This window comes from Fukomys damarensis, unplaced genomic scaffold (assembly GCF_012274545.1).
Source record: "Fukomys damarensis isolate Sample0158 unplaced genomic scaffold, DMR_v1.0_HiC HiC_scaffold_6, whole genome shotgun sequence".
NCBI lineage: Eukaryota > Metazoa > Chordata > Mammalia > Rodentia > Bathyergidae > Fukomys > Fukomys damarensis.
In genome coordinates this window covers 29,993,848-30,011,040 of record NW_022900918.1, presented here as the reverse complement: position 1 = coordinate 30,011,040, position 17,193 = coordinate 29,993,848, and the positions used below count along the sequence as shown (strand labels likewise).

General features: G+C 39.0%; 1 protein-coding gene across 1 annotated transcript in view; it reads right to left on the bottom strand.

The window, feature by feature from the left end:
- Positions 1 to 2,372: 2,372 nt before the first annotated feature.
- Dnajc3 (DnaJ heat shock protein family (Hsp40) member C3) overlaps positions 2,373 to 17,193 on the bottom strand; it is a 65,600-nt gene continuing 50,779 nt past the window's right edge. The window contains exons 10-15 of the mRNA XM_010631018.2: positions 16,899 to 17,018; positions 11,078 to 11,183; positions 10,873 to 10,993; positions 7,603 to 7,735; positions 6,726 to 6,874; positions 2,373 to 5,464 (exon numbers count right to left, since the gene is read on the bottom strand). Coding sequence (XP_010629320.1) covers positions 5,307 to 5,464; positions 6,726 to 6,874; positions 7,603 to 7,735; positions 10,873 to 10,993; positions 11,078 to 11,183; positions 16,899 to 17,018 — 787 coding nt within the window. The 3' untranslated portion in view covers positions 2,373 to 5,306. The remainder of the gene's footprint in view (positions 5,465 to 6,725; positions 6,875 to 7,602; positions 7,736 to 10,872; positions 10,994 to 11,077; positions 11,184 to 16,898; positions 17,019 to 17,193) is intronic.

The following is a 17,193-nucleotide window of genomic DNA, read 5'->3' as shown; positions in this document are numbered from 1 at the left end:
TTTTTTTTTTTTTTTTTTTTTTGTACGGGGGATCGAACTGAGGACCTTGCATTTGCGAGGCAGGCGGCAGCACCACTAGTGCTGCTTTTTCCACTGTACAATGTCCAGAATAAATGGGCCTCAAGTCTGAGGCCCTGCGCCTTCGGTAGTCTTGCTGTAGCAGTACCACAGCGTGTCTCCTGGAGTCAGAGAAGCTGTGAGTTGGAAGCATGCATGAAGCTTTAGTGAGGTGAGGTTACAAGGATAGACACAGAAACAAGACGTTCCAGCGGGTGATGTATAAGGGAGGAACATTAATAAAGCCCAGGCATAACTGGACAGTTATCAAAAAATAACATCATTTAGGGACCTAATCCAAGAGGAAGCAGCTTTTTAATTGCAAATGGTACAGCGGGCTCATTTAGGAACTCTTAAAACAACTGAAGCTAATGTGGTGGTACGTGCCTATAACCCAGCTACTCGGGAGGCTGTGACAGAATTTCAAGTTTGAGCTCAAAATAAAAAAGGCTGGGCGTGTAGCTCAGTGGTAGAGCCCTTGGATAGTATGGTGAGGCAGTTGGTTCAATCCTACTACTGGAAAGAGAAAAAAGAAATTGGCCAGGTGTGGTGACACATGGCAGGAAGATCTCCATAAGCTCAAGGCCAGCCTGGGCTCCATGGTGAGTTCAAGGCCAGCCTGGACTGCATGATGAGACTCCGTCTCAAAAAACAAAAGCACCACCAAAAAAGCCTGAATTCTCTCATGCTTAGTAACAATGCTCCGTTCTATATTTCTTCAGCAATGTTCTGAGCATTGCCATTGCCCTTTCAAGCTGGAGCTGCTCATTCCCTGGGAGGGTCTCAGCAGAAGGCCATTTATCCCAGGAGACTAACCCTTGCTTGTAGTAATCAGAAAAAAAAAAATAAGAACCCAGACCTGAGTGAAGGTCAGAAGTACACAATCTGACCTGTCTCATCTGCTTCAATAGAAGCAGAATCCTGGAAATCCACTCCAATCAATGTGCATGTTATGTTTCTATCATGCATCCACTCTCAAGATTTACTCCGTGGAAATTGGTTAATAGAATGCTGGGTTTCTGGACTTAAGATTAACATGATGAGACTTCTCTTCAAGAGGATGAAGCACTGATCTGGGCTGGATAGGGAGGGAGGAGGATTAGTGCCTGCTAAGCTGGAGTCCCAGCAGCTCTGGGTGGAGCGTGAGGACCTGCGCTGCCTGCTGTGATCAGCTGGCCTCACCTGTCATACATGTTCACATCCTCCTGAGATGAAGGCTGGCTGCTCAGATACTGACAGGATGCTGTGAGGATTAAGAATTTGGAAACTGACCTTTCTGGAAAAGTTCTGTGTACATTTAAGACTTACAGCTCCCTTGAACCTTAGGACATGTGGAAAATACATACCTGAGAAGAAAGCTACTTTTATTGCTAGAAATCTGACATGGGCTGTAGCCTCTTCCTTCTTTTAGGACAACAGAAATGAATAAATAAAGTGAAAGAGAAGGTCTTCATACAAAGCCAATTTGAGTTCAACGTTAATATTTAAATGGAAGAACTGGCCTGTCATTAAGCCATGCTTTCCTAGGATTCGGAGGGTTAGATGTTAGCTATTCCTGGGTTTTGTGCTCTGATTTTCCGTCAGTTTGCACAAAAGGAGAGCACTTTGGTTAACCTCAATCACTGATTCTGTGTGAAGCCAAAGTTAGAAACAAACTTCTAAACAGACTTAGAATTTTTCATACTCAAAGACTAAACATGAATCAAAATACTGATATGACCATAAATATCTTTATTAAATGTGAAAATACACGGGCATAAAAAATAGTACCCATATTTGTAGGCATGTCTGAGACCTATTTCAAATTTTGCATTCCTTTATTAAAACACTAAATTGAGATGGACTAAATTAGTCTTTTCTCATTCAAAACAAACCTTAGGGGGTAAGACTAATATTCAACTTTTCACACATCTTCAGTTTTCACCTCCCCTATGCTCTGCTTTCCTCTGCAGTAAATGTTTCATCCACAGATGAATGTACATGAAGCCACGCAGTGGCTAATTTTATGCTTAAATCATTCAACAAAGAGATCACCTGAAAAGATTATTCCCAACTCTCAGTATCATTTAAAAGTACAAAATAAATTCTGCCATTAACAGAACAGGAACAATCTGATCTACAGCAAGGACATTAGTTGACAAAGTAGCATTTACTTCTTCCTTTCTTTATAAACATGGAAAAGTCAACGACATTCAAGAAAGGTGTGTTAATTTCTCTAGGTTATCCTGATGGATACTCGGAAACATTCTGCAAGGCCCAGCACCAGTGTCAGGAGTCTGTAAGGCTGTCAGCTCTAACAGAGGCCTGACCTAGGAGCCAGTTTTAATTTGTGCCTCTTTCTTACACATTTTCTTTAATTTAGGGTAAACACCAAGTACAACTTTATGCCTTTAAACCTGAAATTTTTCATTATTTATTAGGAAGAAAAAAGGTGCCAATTTCAAATTGTGATCCTACTGGCCTTAAAACATGGTTACATCAGTAATTTTTTTTTTAATCATGGTAGGTTTTAAATCCTACTATCAAAACTCCCAACAACTTGTTTTCATACTGATACTGAAATATAGATTTACAACACTAAAGAGAAAAAAATTATAAAATTAAATGTTACTTCCAGTCACATTTAATTGTTAAAGTTGTTTTCAAGTTTTCATCCAATCATTCATGGTAAGAAAGCACATGCTTTCAGAACTGAGGAATGAATTAGGAACTTTACGGCTTAAAGCTGATGTGTTTAAACTTCCTGCTGTGGAAAGTGCAGTGACTCCTCTCCAGAAGCTCCCACAAGGGAAGGTGGGGATTGGGAATGATGGAATACAGCTAAGGCTAGGCCACCTCTCCTGATCCTATTTTTTCTCAGAAGAGCCACAAAGGTTACCTGGCACCTGCAGTCCCTAAAAATGGACTGGAATGTGGAAAATAGACTAACAAAAAAGGGAAAATGCCTTCTCAGTAATGTAGTTTTATAATGCATACATTAGACAAGTGGGAGGAATGACCGTTTATCCTTTTACATATTCAGGATTTTTCTCAGTTGCTGCTGAAGGAAAGCAGTTACCATCTTTCCCATGTGGGAGGGAGGACACCGGGAGACTTCCGGTGACCATCCAAGATGGAACTTAAAGGTCATTACGACCTTCATTAATCAGCTAAACAACCGAGTAGAGAATGTGTTCCCTGTAGTGTTGGCACTTAGCACCAAAGCTGCTTTCTCTTCACTGAAAAAGGCTGTAGAGCTCTCTGCACATTTCCATTAAGTTAACTTAATCCACACTAATTTTGTTACTAGTGAAGAAAAAACTGCCTGGGCAGCAAGCTGGGAGGCAGTGAGGCCTGGGACACCTCTCCCTTCCAGCCCTCAGCCAAGCCCATACTCCTCTGGCTCTTTGTTGGCAACTTTTCATCCTCTCCAAAGGGAAGGGCAGGTGTTCTCACTATGCAGAAATTTCCTTTTCAAAGTAGGTGGAGGCCATTACTATATTTCAAAGAGGTCACAGTAACATCTGCAGAAGGAACAGGATTTTAAAATACACATTGCTGACCATAATTAGTGAGGTAATGAGATAACTAAAGAACAAAGAGGAATTACCTGGAAAATTTCACATTGGCTTGAGTTTTGTACCACTAAAACAAAAGCTGCAAGCTGGCCACTAGTTTTCAGAATGCATTTTTAAGTTTATTGATAAGAAATAGATTCCTACATAGATGCAAAAAGCACTTGAGTGTTTTGCTCAATTATGTGATTGTGTCCTTCAGTTAAAATATTTTTTCTGCCTATGTTAAGGACATGACTACAGGAAAACATTACTTGTGCTTGGCTTCTGCAGACATTCATGGACAGGATGCCTCGGTGAATTAAAATGCTTGATTTCATAAAAATCCATTAGACCCTTTAATCCTTAAGATGTTTCAGAATGCTTCAAGGTAAAAACAAAAACCTTTCTAGAATAAAGGTAATAATTCTTATCTAAAGTAATTATCTTAGATTTTAAATGCAGCATCAGTAGTTCCATAAGTATACAAAGATCTTGATTTAATAACACTCATTTTTTTAGGGCAAAAATCAGCCAGTATACAAAGACTGAATAGTACACTTTTTAGATAACTTTCTGAAACAGTATCAGGAAGGTAAGGTAGCTCAAGAGGAGACATCAACTGGTTAAATGAAAGGACACATGCACACAGCCAGCGCTGACCGACGTGCAAATCTGCGCTTCCTCCCAGGCAGGAGAAGGCCTCCCGGCATCCAGGCTGGGTGAGGGCAGATCTGCCGTCCACTGTGCACCAGTGAACAGCTCCCAGAGGGAAGTCGCTACGGCCCAGGGTGCAGCCATAGGTAAGAGAAGCCACCCCACTGGACTGCTTGAAGGTAGGAATTGCGGCATTCTGTGTTTCTGTTGTCTGAGCAATTTTAAATTTCTAAGCCAATTTTGTTTCAGGAAATCCTGTAACACAACTCAGAACTTGGGTTGCTTAAAAAGTATTTCAAATAAAACTTCAGCAGTATTATTTAAATACCACAGCTACACTATCTGAACCTTTTTTATGTATTACTTTTAGACTACTTAATTAAACTCTTTAATTGTAAACAAAAGAGCCCATAAGTTTTGCAATTAAATTCAAGTTGGTATTCTTCTCTAGGTACCAGCCACCCCCCAAAATATGCTTAACAGCACTCCTGGACACACTGACCGCCATCTGGTGGCAACTTTCCGAAAAGACAAGCTCTGTCCTCCTTACTGACACTCGTGATGCTGGTGCAGGCGGCTTGTGTGTTAAAGGAGGTACGGGAATTTAACACTTGCAAATGACCAGGTGCACCAAAATCTAAGCATAGCTGTCCCTAAGAACGTATGGCATAACTGTTCGCGTTCTCCTGAAGAATACTGCGACACGGCCACGAAGATGACAGCTCTTCCATACAGGTACTATGCCAGGTTGGGAAGAGAAGAATCTGTGCGCCAGTGTTGGGAAAGACAGAATCGGTGAGCACTTCCACAGGTGAGTTGCCTCCAGCCACTGTCGGACACCGATGAAATGGGTATGGGCTGCTCTGTCAGCAGAACAATTCCTCGCCTCCCTGCCCTTGAAAAGCCATTAACCTTCAGTCTAAAATGGATTTTTCTTATTAAAACAACTCTTTGGTCATGGACAAACAAAGATTTGAGACTTTTTTCATTGGGATCCCAGTACAGGTTTTGTTTTTAATCTTTAAAAAATTAAGGAAGAAGAGCAGAAAAACAGTTGGTTTAATTGAAGTGGAATTTAAATCTAAATGGTCCTCCTGAACTGAAAGGATTGAAACCTTGCCATGAGTTCCAGCTTCTGTGAAAAGGGTTGCCACCTCCTCCTTGTTGGCTTTCGGCATCCAGAGGATCTTCTCCATCATCAAACTTCTTCCTCATTTCTAGAAAAGAAATCAGCAGATTAAGACCCTGGTATCAACCAAGAAGGCTTGCAACAACTCCAGAGAAAGCGACCTGCAAAAATCACACTTGATGAAAGAACCATGCCAGCACTCTAACCTCCAACATGAGTCTACCAGGGAACAACTCACCACACCTGGCCCTCCGTACCTACTGGGCTTCCTTAGAGCCTCGCTGATCATCGTAACAGCGCTACGTGTCCTCAGATGTGATAGTGAGATTCCCACCACACACCCTCCAGAGGCTCACTGTCGCTGTCATGTGACTTCCACTAGCATGTCTCAGCACTGAGCAGAGAGGACACAGCAGGGACGGAAGAAAGCTCAACGCCAGACATTGCTGAATAACAGGACAGGAAGTATGTATTCCTACTGTACTTAGTGCAATGCTCATCTGTTCCCTTACTGGGTTAGAAAGTGCTTAGAACAAAGAATCATTCATTTCAATCCCACAGGATAAAAGGGTGCTCAAAAAAGATTTGCCAAAGGGGCAAAACTTGATTCCCTCTTTGTTCTGTTAAGTTCAAATCAGAAATTCTGCTCCCAATGACATGGAAGACCACAAAAAAAGCCATAGGCATCAGCTTATCATTAAACTTCCCCGGAGACAGCAGAGCATTCGTAGTTACTATCTCAGTTCTTAGCCTGTCTCCCTTCTTACATTCTAGGGTGTGTAATGTATGATACATAATGAATAGAGATCAACCAGTAAACCTAATGACTTGATGTGTGGCAAGACTGCTAGTGAACACAGGCATGTGAGAGCCCAAAAGACCCTGGCTGCCCATCTGCTTCTCCCTGTCCACACCGCATCCGTGTGTAATCCAGCCTGGCATGCTGGTTTCCTCACCAGAGATTTATTTCCCCATTGACCTGCGAGGCTGGAGGGAAACTAGGATGGTGTTGTGCTCAGTTTTGTGTTCTCTTGTCACAGGTTCAAAAACAGGCCTAAAAAGTCATAACCTATTCAAGTAGAAACAAGATTCAAACTCAGGCCTTCTGATTTCACATCTGATGATCTTTTCACTCACTGCAGCATGTATCTGTGGGTCTTCAGTCACAGCAGACAAAGTTGTGAAACTACAGGGCCGAGGACGAGGCACAGCCCTCACAGTCCACAGTGACATCACCTTCCACCTTCTACCTGACACTGCCTCCAAGACAGACCACAGATAGGAAGAGCTAATAAATCACCAAGCCCACTATTTCAAGAGAATAGAAAAATGCTGAAGGTAAACAATACCTGGATCCGAGAGGACTTCTTTAGCAGCTGCTATGTCAATGAATTTTTTCTCAGCTTTTTTCTTTTCTTCTTCATTCTGAAAGTTATCTGGGTGCCACTGCAGTGCTAATTTTCTGTATGCTTTAATAATTTCTTGCTTTTTGGCATTTCTGAGGGGTAAAATTAAAAAGTGTTCAAACTATTGCCATGAAAATTAGAAGAGTTGGGTTAAGATCTCACTACAAACAGCAACCCAGATTTCCTAATAGTTCTGAAGATTTGACACAGTTCTGGAAAATCATTAAAGCCACCCAGCCTTCCATATATACTTTTACACTAAGAATCTTACTGTGAATAAAGTACTGACCTTTACAATTGTGCCCTTCTGAATTTGCAAGCTACTGTACTATGACTTAGTTCTTTGTTGGCGTTAAAACAATAATCTGACTTTTTGAATGCTTAGCTTTGGGATTCGTTTACTAAATTAGTAAGAACAAAGTTCCAGATTTTGGATTGAAAGTTGATAGCTTACTTGGTCAGAGAAGATAGGTCTTATAATAAAAGCACAACTATTCATTTAGGCCTAGAGGTTTTTTCTTTTCATATTCCCTTCTCCTCTGTCCACCATGCCTACCAAAAGAAAGCTCACTGCTACTTCTTAACCCTTCCTAAGAAATCCAGGTCTAAGACCTGTTCATGCCACAGACTATTACTGTGTTAGTAGTCTGCATCAGATAAATTTGCCTGTAACATATTCAAAGTAGCTTTATGATGATTTAAGATTTTTAGAATAACGTAACCACAATTACATAAATGAGAAATGAGAGAAAAAAAACAATGACTAGCTTTAAAATTGTTGATTAAATACAGCAATGCAAAATTTAAATTAATAACTGACCTTTTTACTCCCAAGATTTTATAATAATCTCGTTTCTGTGACTGTTTCAATAGTCTCTGTGCTTTCTCTAGACCTTCCCGAACCTGCTGATCATTTTCATTGTGTTCCTGAGCAGCTTCATAATCCTGAATAGCTGTCGATATATGTTTAAAATAAATTGTTATGGAGATTTAGAATTGTTTTTACTTATCCTTCAAAACTAACACCTAGTCATTATCCCCAACCCCTTCACAGTTTCTTCACTACTGCAAAGAACCTAAATGGTATCACCTTTTTAATTTTGTTCAGAAACTTACAAAAGACATACTTAAGTCAGTTATTAGGTGGTTTATTGTTCCCATTCAACAAATTCACTGCTTTTGGTTTACTTGCTCACCCTCCCACATTATCTCCACTTATCTCCTTCAGATTTTAGTATCAATACTTCCTACAGAGCAGTCTTACTTCCACTAAGACTGAATGACTGTCACACAGGAAAGGAAGACAGTGGCAAAGAGATCAGCATTGGGCAGCCAGCATGAGAGAAGCAGAGGGTAGAAAGGAAGCAGGAAGCAGACAGCGGTCAGGATGACTGTCCCTGGCTTGTACCGGATGTCACCCATGTCTCATCTGTTCAGAGGTGGAGCTTTTAGAAGGTGACTGGATCATAGGGGTACAATATTCATCAGTGGATTGGGAAATATAAATATAAAAGTATAAATTTTTAAATCTAGAATATAATGAAAAGTCAACCTTTCAAAACCTATAGGCTTCAAATGGTGCTGAGAGGACAATTCCAAGCCTTATAAGGTTCAATAAAAATTAAGGGAGAAAAATGAATTAGTCATGATTCAAAGCTAGACAACATAAAAGTGAGATGTCTTTACAAGTACATTTGAAAACTCAAGACAGTAACTCAAACTAAACCCCAAAAAGAAAATCAAAACATTTTCACAAAATGTTTTCAAAGAGCAAACTCCCAATAAAGCTGCAGACTTTCCATGGAGATACTTTAAACTTTTACGTGGCAAGGATATTTCAAGTGTCTGCAGAACATTGAAAAAAGGAAAACTTAAGTAATTGCACCGACTCCTTAGCCTAATTACAGTAAATGTTTCCTGTATGTTAAGTTTGGGATTGAAAAAAAAATTTGTCCTCAATTTCTAAGACTGATACAGTATTCCCTTCTGGACTGGAATCAATCACTTTTTGAAGATGCACTTTCAAGAAAATGAAAACAATCCAAGAAACTTATGACTAAACTGTTTAAAAAGATGACCAAAAGGCAGAGAATGGACTCCAGGGACAAGAGCTATGTGGCAGGTGTAGGCTGTAGCAGCCAGGAGCCACAGAACTTTACAGAGCAAGTGGATTTCATTAATCTACTGAATGGTTTTCACTTCCAAACTGCCCACAATTAGAGGTCAGAATTCAAATACTGTACATACAGACTTTACAGATGTAGTAAAAGGTATTCTAACATCTTACGAGTAGAATAGAGATGGAAATATATTAACTTCCTTATTATAAGTAATATAAAAACACTGTCTACAGGTGATAGAGCAAGAAAAACATTAAGATGAATTATAATTTATGTATATTATAGAGCAGTCACTACAACCCTTAAGTAAAATAATGAACACAAGCACTGCTATACCATAATAGTTGATGGAAAAACTGAGACAGCTACTAAATAACTAACAGGTGGGCAGACACTATATCTACTGTGGACACACTGGACATGAGCTGCCGCCTGAAAAGGACAGAGATTACTCAGGCCACTCAGAATGGCTATTTAAAACATAAATGCTCCCATTTACTGCTTCTGGAATTTCATTAACTATCCAGAAGTTGGTTGTTTTGTTTTGTTTTTGTGAAAAGATCTTGCCATGTAGTCCAAACTGGCCCTGAACTCACTATGCAGCCCAGGGTAGCCTCGAACTCACAGCGATCCTCCTGCCTCAGCCTCCTTGAGTGCTGGGATTCTAGGTGTGCAGCACCACACCTGGGTGGTTCTTTATTCATCTTTGTCATTTTAAATTGATAGTTTTTTTGTTTGTTTGTTTGATTTTGAGATAGGGTCTTGCTGTATCTCTTCCAGGCTCGCCTTGAACTCACTATGTAGCTGAGGCTGGCCTTGAAGTGATCCTCCTACCTCAGCCTCCCCAGTACTGAGAAAAAACTGAGCAATATGCCAAGCATCACAAACTAAGTTTTACCATTCAAATCCTTCATTTAACTATAACAAAAAAGAAACTGCTGGTTTTGACTTAAAATGCTTTACCCCAACTTGGAAGAAAAACGAATAATGCACCGGGCGTGGTGGCGCACGCCTGTAATCCCAGCACTCAGGAGACTGAGGCAGGAGGATAGCTGTGAGTTCGAGACCATCCTGGACTACACAGTGAGTTCCAGGTCAGTCTCAACTACATAGTGAGACCCTGTCTCAAAAAAAAAAAAGAAAAATGAATATTGCAATAAGGGTCTATAATGCTTATTTCTTTTTTTAAAAATCTCATTGAAATATTCATAACATACTGTTACTCAAAGTTATAAAACAACATATATAATTCTGTTTTTTAAATGTGTATTTTTGTATTGCCAACTTTAGTTATCTTCCAGAAAAAAAGGGCCATTGCCTTTATTCAAAGTCCTTAATAACTTTCAGCAAGAATCCCTCTTATTACTTCAACTTGAACAAAGTAGGTTATATATATATAGGCTCTGTGTATTACAGATAGCAAGTGTATGCATAGAACACACATAAAATAAAGAGTAATACATCTACTGACAAAAGTCTACAAAGATAAACTCAAAATGAAAAGTGACTGCCTTTGGATATCAGATCTATAAATAAAATTTTCTAATTTCTTGTCTTCCCTAACTTGACTGCAGCAAATAATCCTAAAATTTTAATATAGGCTCTGTGTATTACAGATAGCAAGTGTATGCATAGAACACACATAAAATAAAGAGTAATACATCTACTGACAAAAGTCTACAAAGATAAACTCAAAATGAAAAGTGACTGCCTTTGGATATCAGATCTATAAATAAAATTTTCTAATTTCTTGTCTTCCCTAACTTGACTGCAGCAAATAATCCTAAAATTTTAATTTTTATAGTGTACTAAACTGATTTCAGCAGAACTCTCCTCAGAGAATGTACCTAAAAAAGAATAATTGTCAACATGTCCAGGAATGCTGGTAAATTTGTTCTAAAGGGCCACTGAACATATGCCAACCTCATAAAATTAACTGTTACTGCAAATCAAATCCCTTGAAGACGTACCTTCGTCATACATTTCTTCTATTAAGTAGGCCTCTGCTCGATCTTTCAGAGCATTCACATTGTCAGGTTCCATTTGTAAAACTTCAGAACACACTCTAATAGCTTCCACAGGCTTCTCGTCCTAAAAGAAAATGTCAGAAAATAATTTAGGGCTGTTAATCCACATGTTAAGTACTTATATTTCTGGGAACAAGTCAACTGTTACCTTAGAAAAGCAGTGACAAATCCTCTCTTTTGAACGAAGTGTATATTCAGCAATGTTGGGCTCTGTTTTCATGACAGATTCATATTTGCTCGTGGCATCTGTGTATCTGTTAAATGTGTAAATCATGATGAGTAAGAGTGAAGTTCTAGCTCCTGAACTACAGAATTCACTATGTGTAGAATGCTTAACCAATTCAGCTGAGTGAGCACCTGCCTTCACACCCTGCTGTCTGACCTCCAGAGTTGCACAGATGGTATAGTCCTGAGGAAGGAGTTAAAACAGCAGATGTTGCCTGTGAGCACCAATCAAACCCAGCACTGATGTTTGTTTTTTTTTTCTGGTACCAAGGATTGAAATTGGGAGCTTGCACTTGAGAGGCAGGTGCAGCACAACTGAGCTAAATCCCCGGCCCCTGTGCTGACATTTCTTATAGAACACAACTCATGATTTTCAAATATTAAAGCACAAACAGTCTGACTTACACTGTAATAAACTCTAAGCACAAAATGGAAATTAAGTTTTATTTCTTGGCTGCTAATACACTTATAAAAAAAATAGAGCCTAGTATGTGCCATTTTATATAATTAATATCATATATTCACAAATAAGTACAATGTAGAATCTTAAATTCCCAACTTTACAAGCTTTCTAAGAGCAATAAAGCAAGTCGTATCTTTGTACTTGACTGATTAGAAAAGTGAATTTTATTCCCTTTCCCCTACCCTTCCCACTTCCCTACACTTTTAGCCCTTTTCTTCCTATTTCACATTGTGAATTATCTCATTAGGATCTTGTGTACTATTATAGTTTTTCAACCAGAGAAACTATTTGGTATTAACACACGTGTGACTTATTTCACTTAGGAGTATATTCTCAAAATGTATCCATTTTCCTATGAATGAATCTGATTTCTCAAGGGAAAATAAAAATATGAGAAAATGAAAAAAGGGACATAAAGTGTTTGTAAATGGGGAGGGGAGGAGGTGGTGAAGGGAGGACAGGGACAAGGGGAAAATGAGAACCAAGACCTGTCATGTAAAGGTACAAGATCCCAATAATGAATGTAACTGTACTGTATCCCTAAAATGTACCAATAAACACAATAAAAAGAAAAAAAAGGTGAATTTTATACTGGATGCATTCTGACAGGAAAATCTTGTCCCAGCACTTACTGTCCGTCTGATATTCAGCACCAACTGCCTCATCACTCATTACCCTTCTAGCCAAAGAACTCTGGCTGGGACTCATCGCGCATCTCAGAACCAATTAACAAGTGCCAAGGCCCCACTGTATTGCACCATTCTTTAAAGTGGTGGAAAGGCTTGTTTGTGAAAGCTTGACCAGCTGGTTGTTGTATACCAAGTTATTATCTTCGAGAATGGGCCAGCTAAAAGATATTTATATGCCATTAACTCCAAAAATGCAATAATCTTCACATTTAAATGCTGATACATTAATACACAGGCTTTTTTGAACATTTGAAAGAAAAGCTAGCTTCTGGTAAAGTAAAGTTGGTGTACTTTTCAAACTTCCTCCAGCTAAGTACAACTAAACTGCTAGATATTACATGTTTTTAAAGACTACAGACACCAACCAGGTACAGAAGAAGGCAAATCAGCTAGAAACCTCAGGAATGAGGAAAAACATGGTAGTAAATTCCCTGCATTTCTCATGTCCCAGACTGACAGCTGAAGATGCCAGTAATCTAGAAATGCAGAACAAACCAGAAGTTTGCCTTCCCTGAGCAGAGAATCTGGAAAGGGCTGCCTAGCAAGGCAGAAAACTGACATAACAGCTTTAGACCAGGCAAATGCTTCAGACAAAATCATGGTCCTCTACCACCATCACCCCCACAACTGCCAGCAGAGGCCAAGGGCCTCTGACATCCTCCCTGACGAGGCTGAACAAGACTGCCCACCACACCTGCCAAGGCAGAGTCAGAGAAGGCCAAGGGGCCCAGACTTTCCTGCATGGTTGGCAAGTCCCGCTCTACTCCCCCAGTGGAGTCAGTGGAAACCATGTGAGGAGCCACAATTCGGACCTGCACCAAGCCACCTGGGATACAGCAAGAAGACCTCTTCCCCTCAAGTATCAACAAAGGCCAAATGAGACGCTTCCATCCCACCCTCTCTTTGCTTGAACAGCAACAGAAAAAGCTACCCAAAACAGAAGGTTTAAATAAAAACCAAAGCCTTAAACAGAAAATGAAAATTCTAGTTTCAGTTAAAAACCACTCATCACACCAAAAAATATTAAAAGTCTCAGATTTAATGAGAAAAGATACTAAATGCCAAAGGACAGAGATGTTAAGAGTTATCTGTCAAAGATGTTAAAGTACCCATGAAAAAAAGCATCAATTATAAACAAGCTTGAAACATGAAAAACATCAAATGCCTCAGCAAATAGTTTCAGTGAAGAAATAAAAGATACAGAGAGTAACCATATCATATTCTAAGAACTAAAAAAAAAAACAAAAAAAAAAACAAATGGAAATAAAAAGCCTCACTGAATGTACTCTATAATACAACCAAGGGGAGAGATAAAACTTACTGAATAAAACAGAAATTACCAAATCTGAATGACAAAGACAGACTTTAAAAACTGAACAGGGCCTCGGAAATGTAAGGCTATAACGAAAGATCTAATATTAATTTTACCTTAGTCCAAAAGAGAAAAAAGCTGAAAAAGTTCTTTAAAAAATAATGGATGAAAACTTCTTATATTCAAAGGGACACAGACCTAGATATAGTTGTGCACTGCTTAATAATAGAACTACTTTCTGAACATGACATACACCAGTTAGGTGATTTCATCATTCTGCAAAAACAGTGTGCTTATACTGACCTAAATGGTATGAGTGGCCTCCAACATGAGAGGTTTAAGGCTGCTGCCAACATGGCACAGTATCCTGATTTACAATAAACATGTTTAATATTCTAATAGAAATACGGTATGATAAAATACATAAACCACTAATATAGTCCCTCATTTTCACTGTTAAGTGTGGTGAATTGCATTTTTATATGACTGCCAAGTTTATTTCCATTAGCATCACCACAAACACTTGAATAATGCAGTATTACAATGGTTCTGATGTCACTAGGCAATGGCAATTTTTCACCTCCATTATAATCTTATGGGACCACCGCCGCATATGTGGGTGTCTTGACCAAATGGTATTATATAGTGTAGGACTATAATCATGAAGCTAAGTAACTTGCAAACAGAATCAACACAAAGAAATCCTTGCAAAGACGTATCACAATTAAACTTCTGAACACAAAGAAAAAAACTCTAAGTCAATTTTTCCCTTAAAAGTGCCATTTCCTATTAGAATGACAAAAGATTTCTCATCAGAAACTATGACGGCCAGAAAAAGTGGCCCAAAATTTTGCAGACACAAAATAGGAAAAGACCTGTTAACGCAGAATCCAAACCCAGAGAAAACTTCCTTCAGTAATTGGGGGAAGTCAAAACGTTCTCAGGTAGAGAAAAACTAGGAAGTCTGTTACCAAGGCCTTCCAAGGAGTTCTCCAACTCAGTAGCAGACCACATGCGCAGGATATATGAGGACCTGGGTTCGATCCTCAGCACCAAGGGTAGGGGGGCAACCACACCACAAAAAATAGCATCTTGAAACATTAAGAAGGAACAAGGAGCATGGTAAGCAAAATAAGAACCAAAATCTGAGAATTCCTTATGGCTTGTCCCCCAAAAGTCCACATTCTAGAAGCTTGACCCCTAGTGTGGCAGTACCTTTAAGAGGTGAGGCCCAGTAGAAGTTAACTAGGTCACGGGGGCACTACTTTAAAAGGGATTAATGTAGCTCTCCCAGAACCATGTTTCTTATTAACATGGAGAAAGTTATTATAAAGTGAGGCCACCACACATGCTTGGCCTCTTCTGCTTCTCTGCCATACTGTCATACAGCCAGGAGCCCTCACCAGGATGCAGGTACCATGCTGTCTAGACTTTCCAGCCACCAGCATAGGACAAACCTTTTCTGTATAAAGTATACCCAGACTCATGTATTTTGTTGCAGCAACACAAAACAAACTAGCCTGTTTGTTTCTTTTCTTGAGTTTCTAAATTATGTTCAGTATTGAAGCAAAATTTGTAACTGTCCAATGTTGTAGAGGAGATATTTAAGACAATTATAAACAGGAGAAGGTAAAGGTATTTTAAGGGGAAAAAAGGTTCTTTTACCCTATGTTCAGCTGCTGAAATGACACCAATAGACTCTAATAATGTCATAACTACAATAAACTCTAAAAATAGAGCTGAGTATAGTGGTAGATGTTAAATGGTACATTCATTCTGAAAATCAATTTGGCAATTTCTTACAGACTAAACATACAACTTCCAGACAGCCTAGCAATACCATTCGTGCCATTTATCCCAGAGAAATGAAAACTTACATTCACCCAAAGGCCTATACATGAACACGGCATTATTCATTAATAGCCAAAACAGCTATTACGACCTCCAGTGGTGATCTTTAATAAGTGGCTAAACAAACTAGTACATTCAAACCATGGAAACTAGTCAGCAATAAACAGAAAAGAAATATGGATACATATAACAATCTGGATACATCTCCAGAGAATTAAGCTGAATGGAAAGCTAGTCCCAAAAATTTAGGTTCTATGTGACTCCATTCCTGTAACATTCCTGAAATGACAGCATTATAGAAATGGAAAACATATTAGTGTTTATAGGAGCTAAGGAAGAGGTGAGGACAGAAGAGAAGTAGTCCTGACTATAAAATGAGACATCTTAGTGGTAGAAGTAATTAATATCCTGATTGTGATATTACACTGTAAGTTTCCAAGGTGTTACAATTTTTAAGAAACTGGGGAAAACTGGGTAAAGCATCCTTATGAGGAAAGCTTACAAAGGAATTAGGAGTGGGGGGTCAGACCCCTACTTTCTAAGCAGTATTGTGTGGCATGTTTGATATTCTCTTTAACTCTCCTGCTCCACCCTGTAAACCTCCTACAAATAATAGACGGAACCCTTTACTTTTAGCAACTCCTACTTATACTTCAAGATGAGCATTTAAGTATCAGTCACCTCCAATAAGCTTCTGTTTTACTCCTGGGCTTCCCCACTCTACATCAGCTCAAACAGCCTTCTTTGGTGCTCCCATCATACTGTGTACACGCTAGCACTTTGGGAATATTACCTTTTAGGAAGTTCATGTCTGTCTCCCACACTATGCTATAAACTTTTTAAGATCAAAAACTATTCAGTCAAATTCATTTTGGCATTCTCAGTACATAACTCAGAGCCTGATACGAGAAACAATAAAAATCATAACATAAACATACATAAGGATAATATGTGATTTATATTACTGTGGTACTTGAGTTCACAGAACTCAATTCTTCCCGTGATTTCAGCTGCAAACTGAACTGAACAAGAACCAAGTCAAACTGCCCCATAAGGTCAACACTGAACCTAACCACTGAATTTGATGTGGTTCTTGTCCAGTTTGGTTTGCAACCAGAATTGCGGGAAGAGTAAGAGTTCATGGGGCTACGGATTTAGCTCAGTGGCACAGCGCCTGCCTTGCAAGTGCAAGGTCTTTAGTTCAATCCCGGGTACAAAAACAAAAGAGAGAGAGAACAGAGTTCATGACCACTGTATTATATTCTGTCTTGTTCCAAAAAATGTGCAATCCTGATAGTTTTGCTAAGGTCCAGTATCATCTTACCTCGAATAACCAAGAAACCAACAAGCAGACAGTTTAGTAGTTCATCTGTGCCCACAAGAAGACATAAAAGGAAAGTCTGGATAGTGTAAATAAGCGTATTCTTACCTGCCATCTCTGATAAGCTCTTCAGCTGACTCAATCAGCTTATTGAGTTTCTTCACTTGTTTATAGTGTGCAAAACACCTTTTATGATCCTGATCAAGTTTAAGACATTCACGAACTTCACTGCTCATATAATTTTTAAAAAGGAAAATATTCCAAGTTAAAATAATGAATAGTTTTGCACACTAAATATAGAAATCATAAGTGTTTTCATTTATAACAATTAAAACATACTGCCTTAATAATTTATTGTACAGTTATACATGACATTGTACCACAGACGTACTAAGTCAAATTG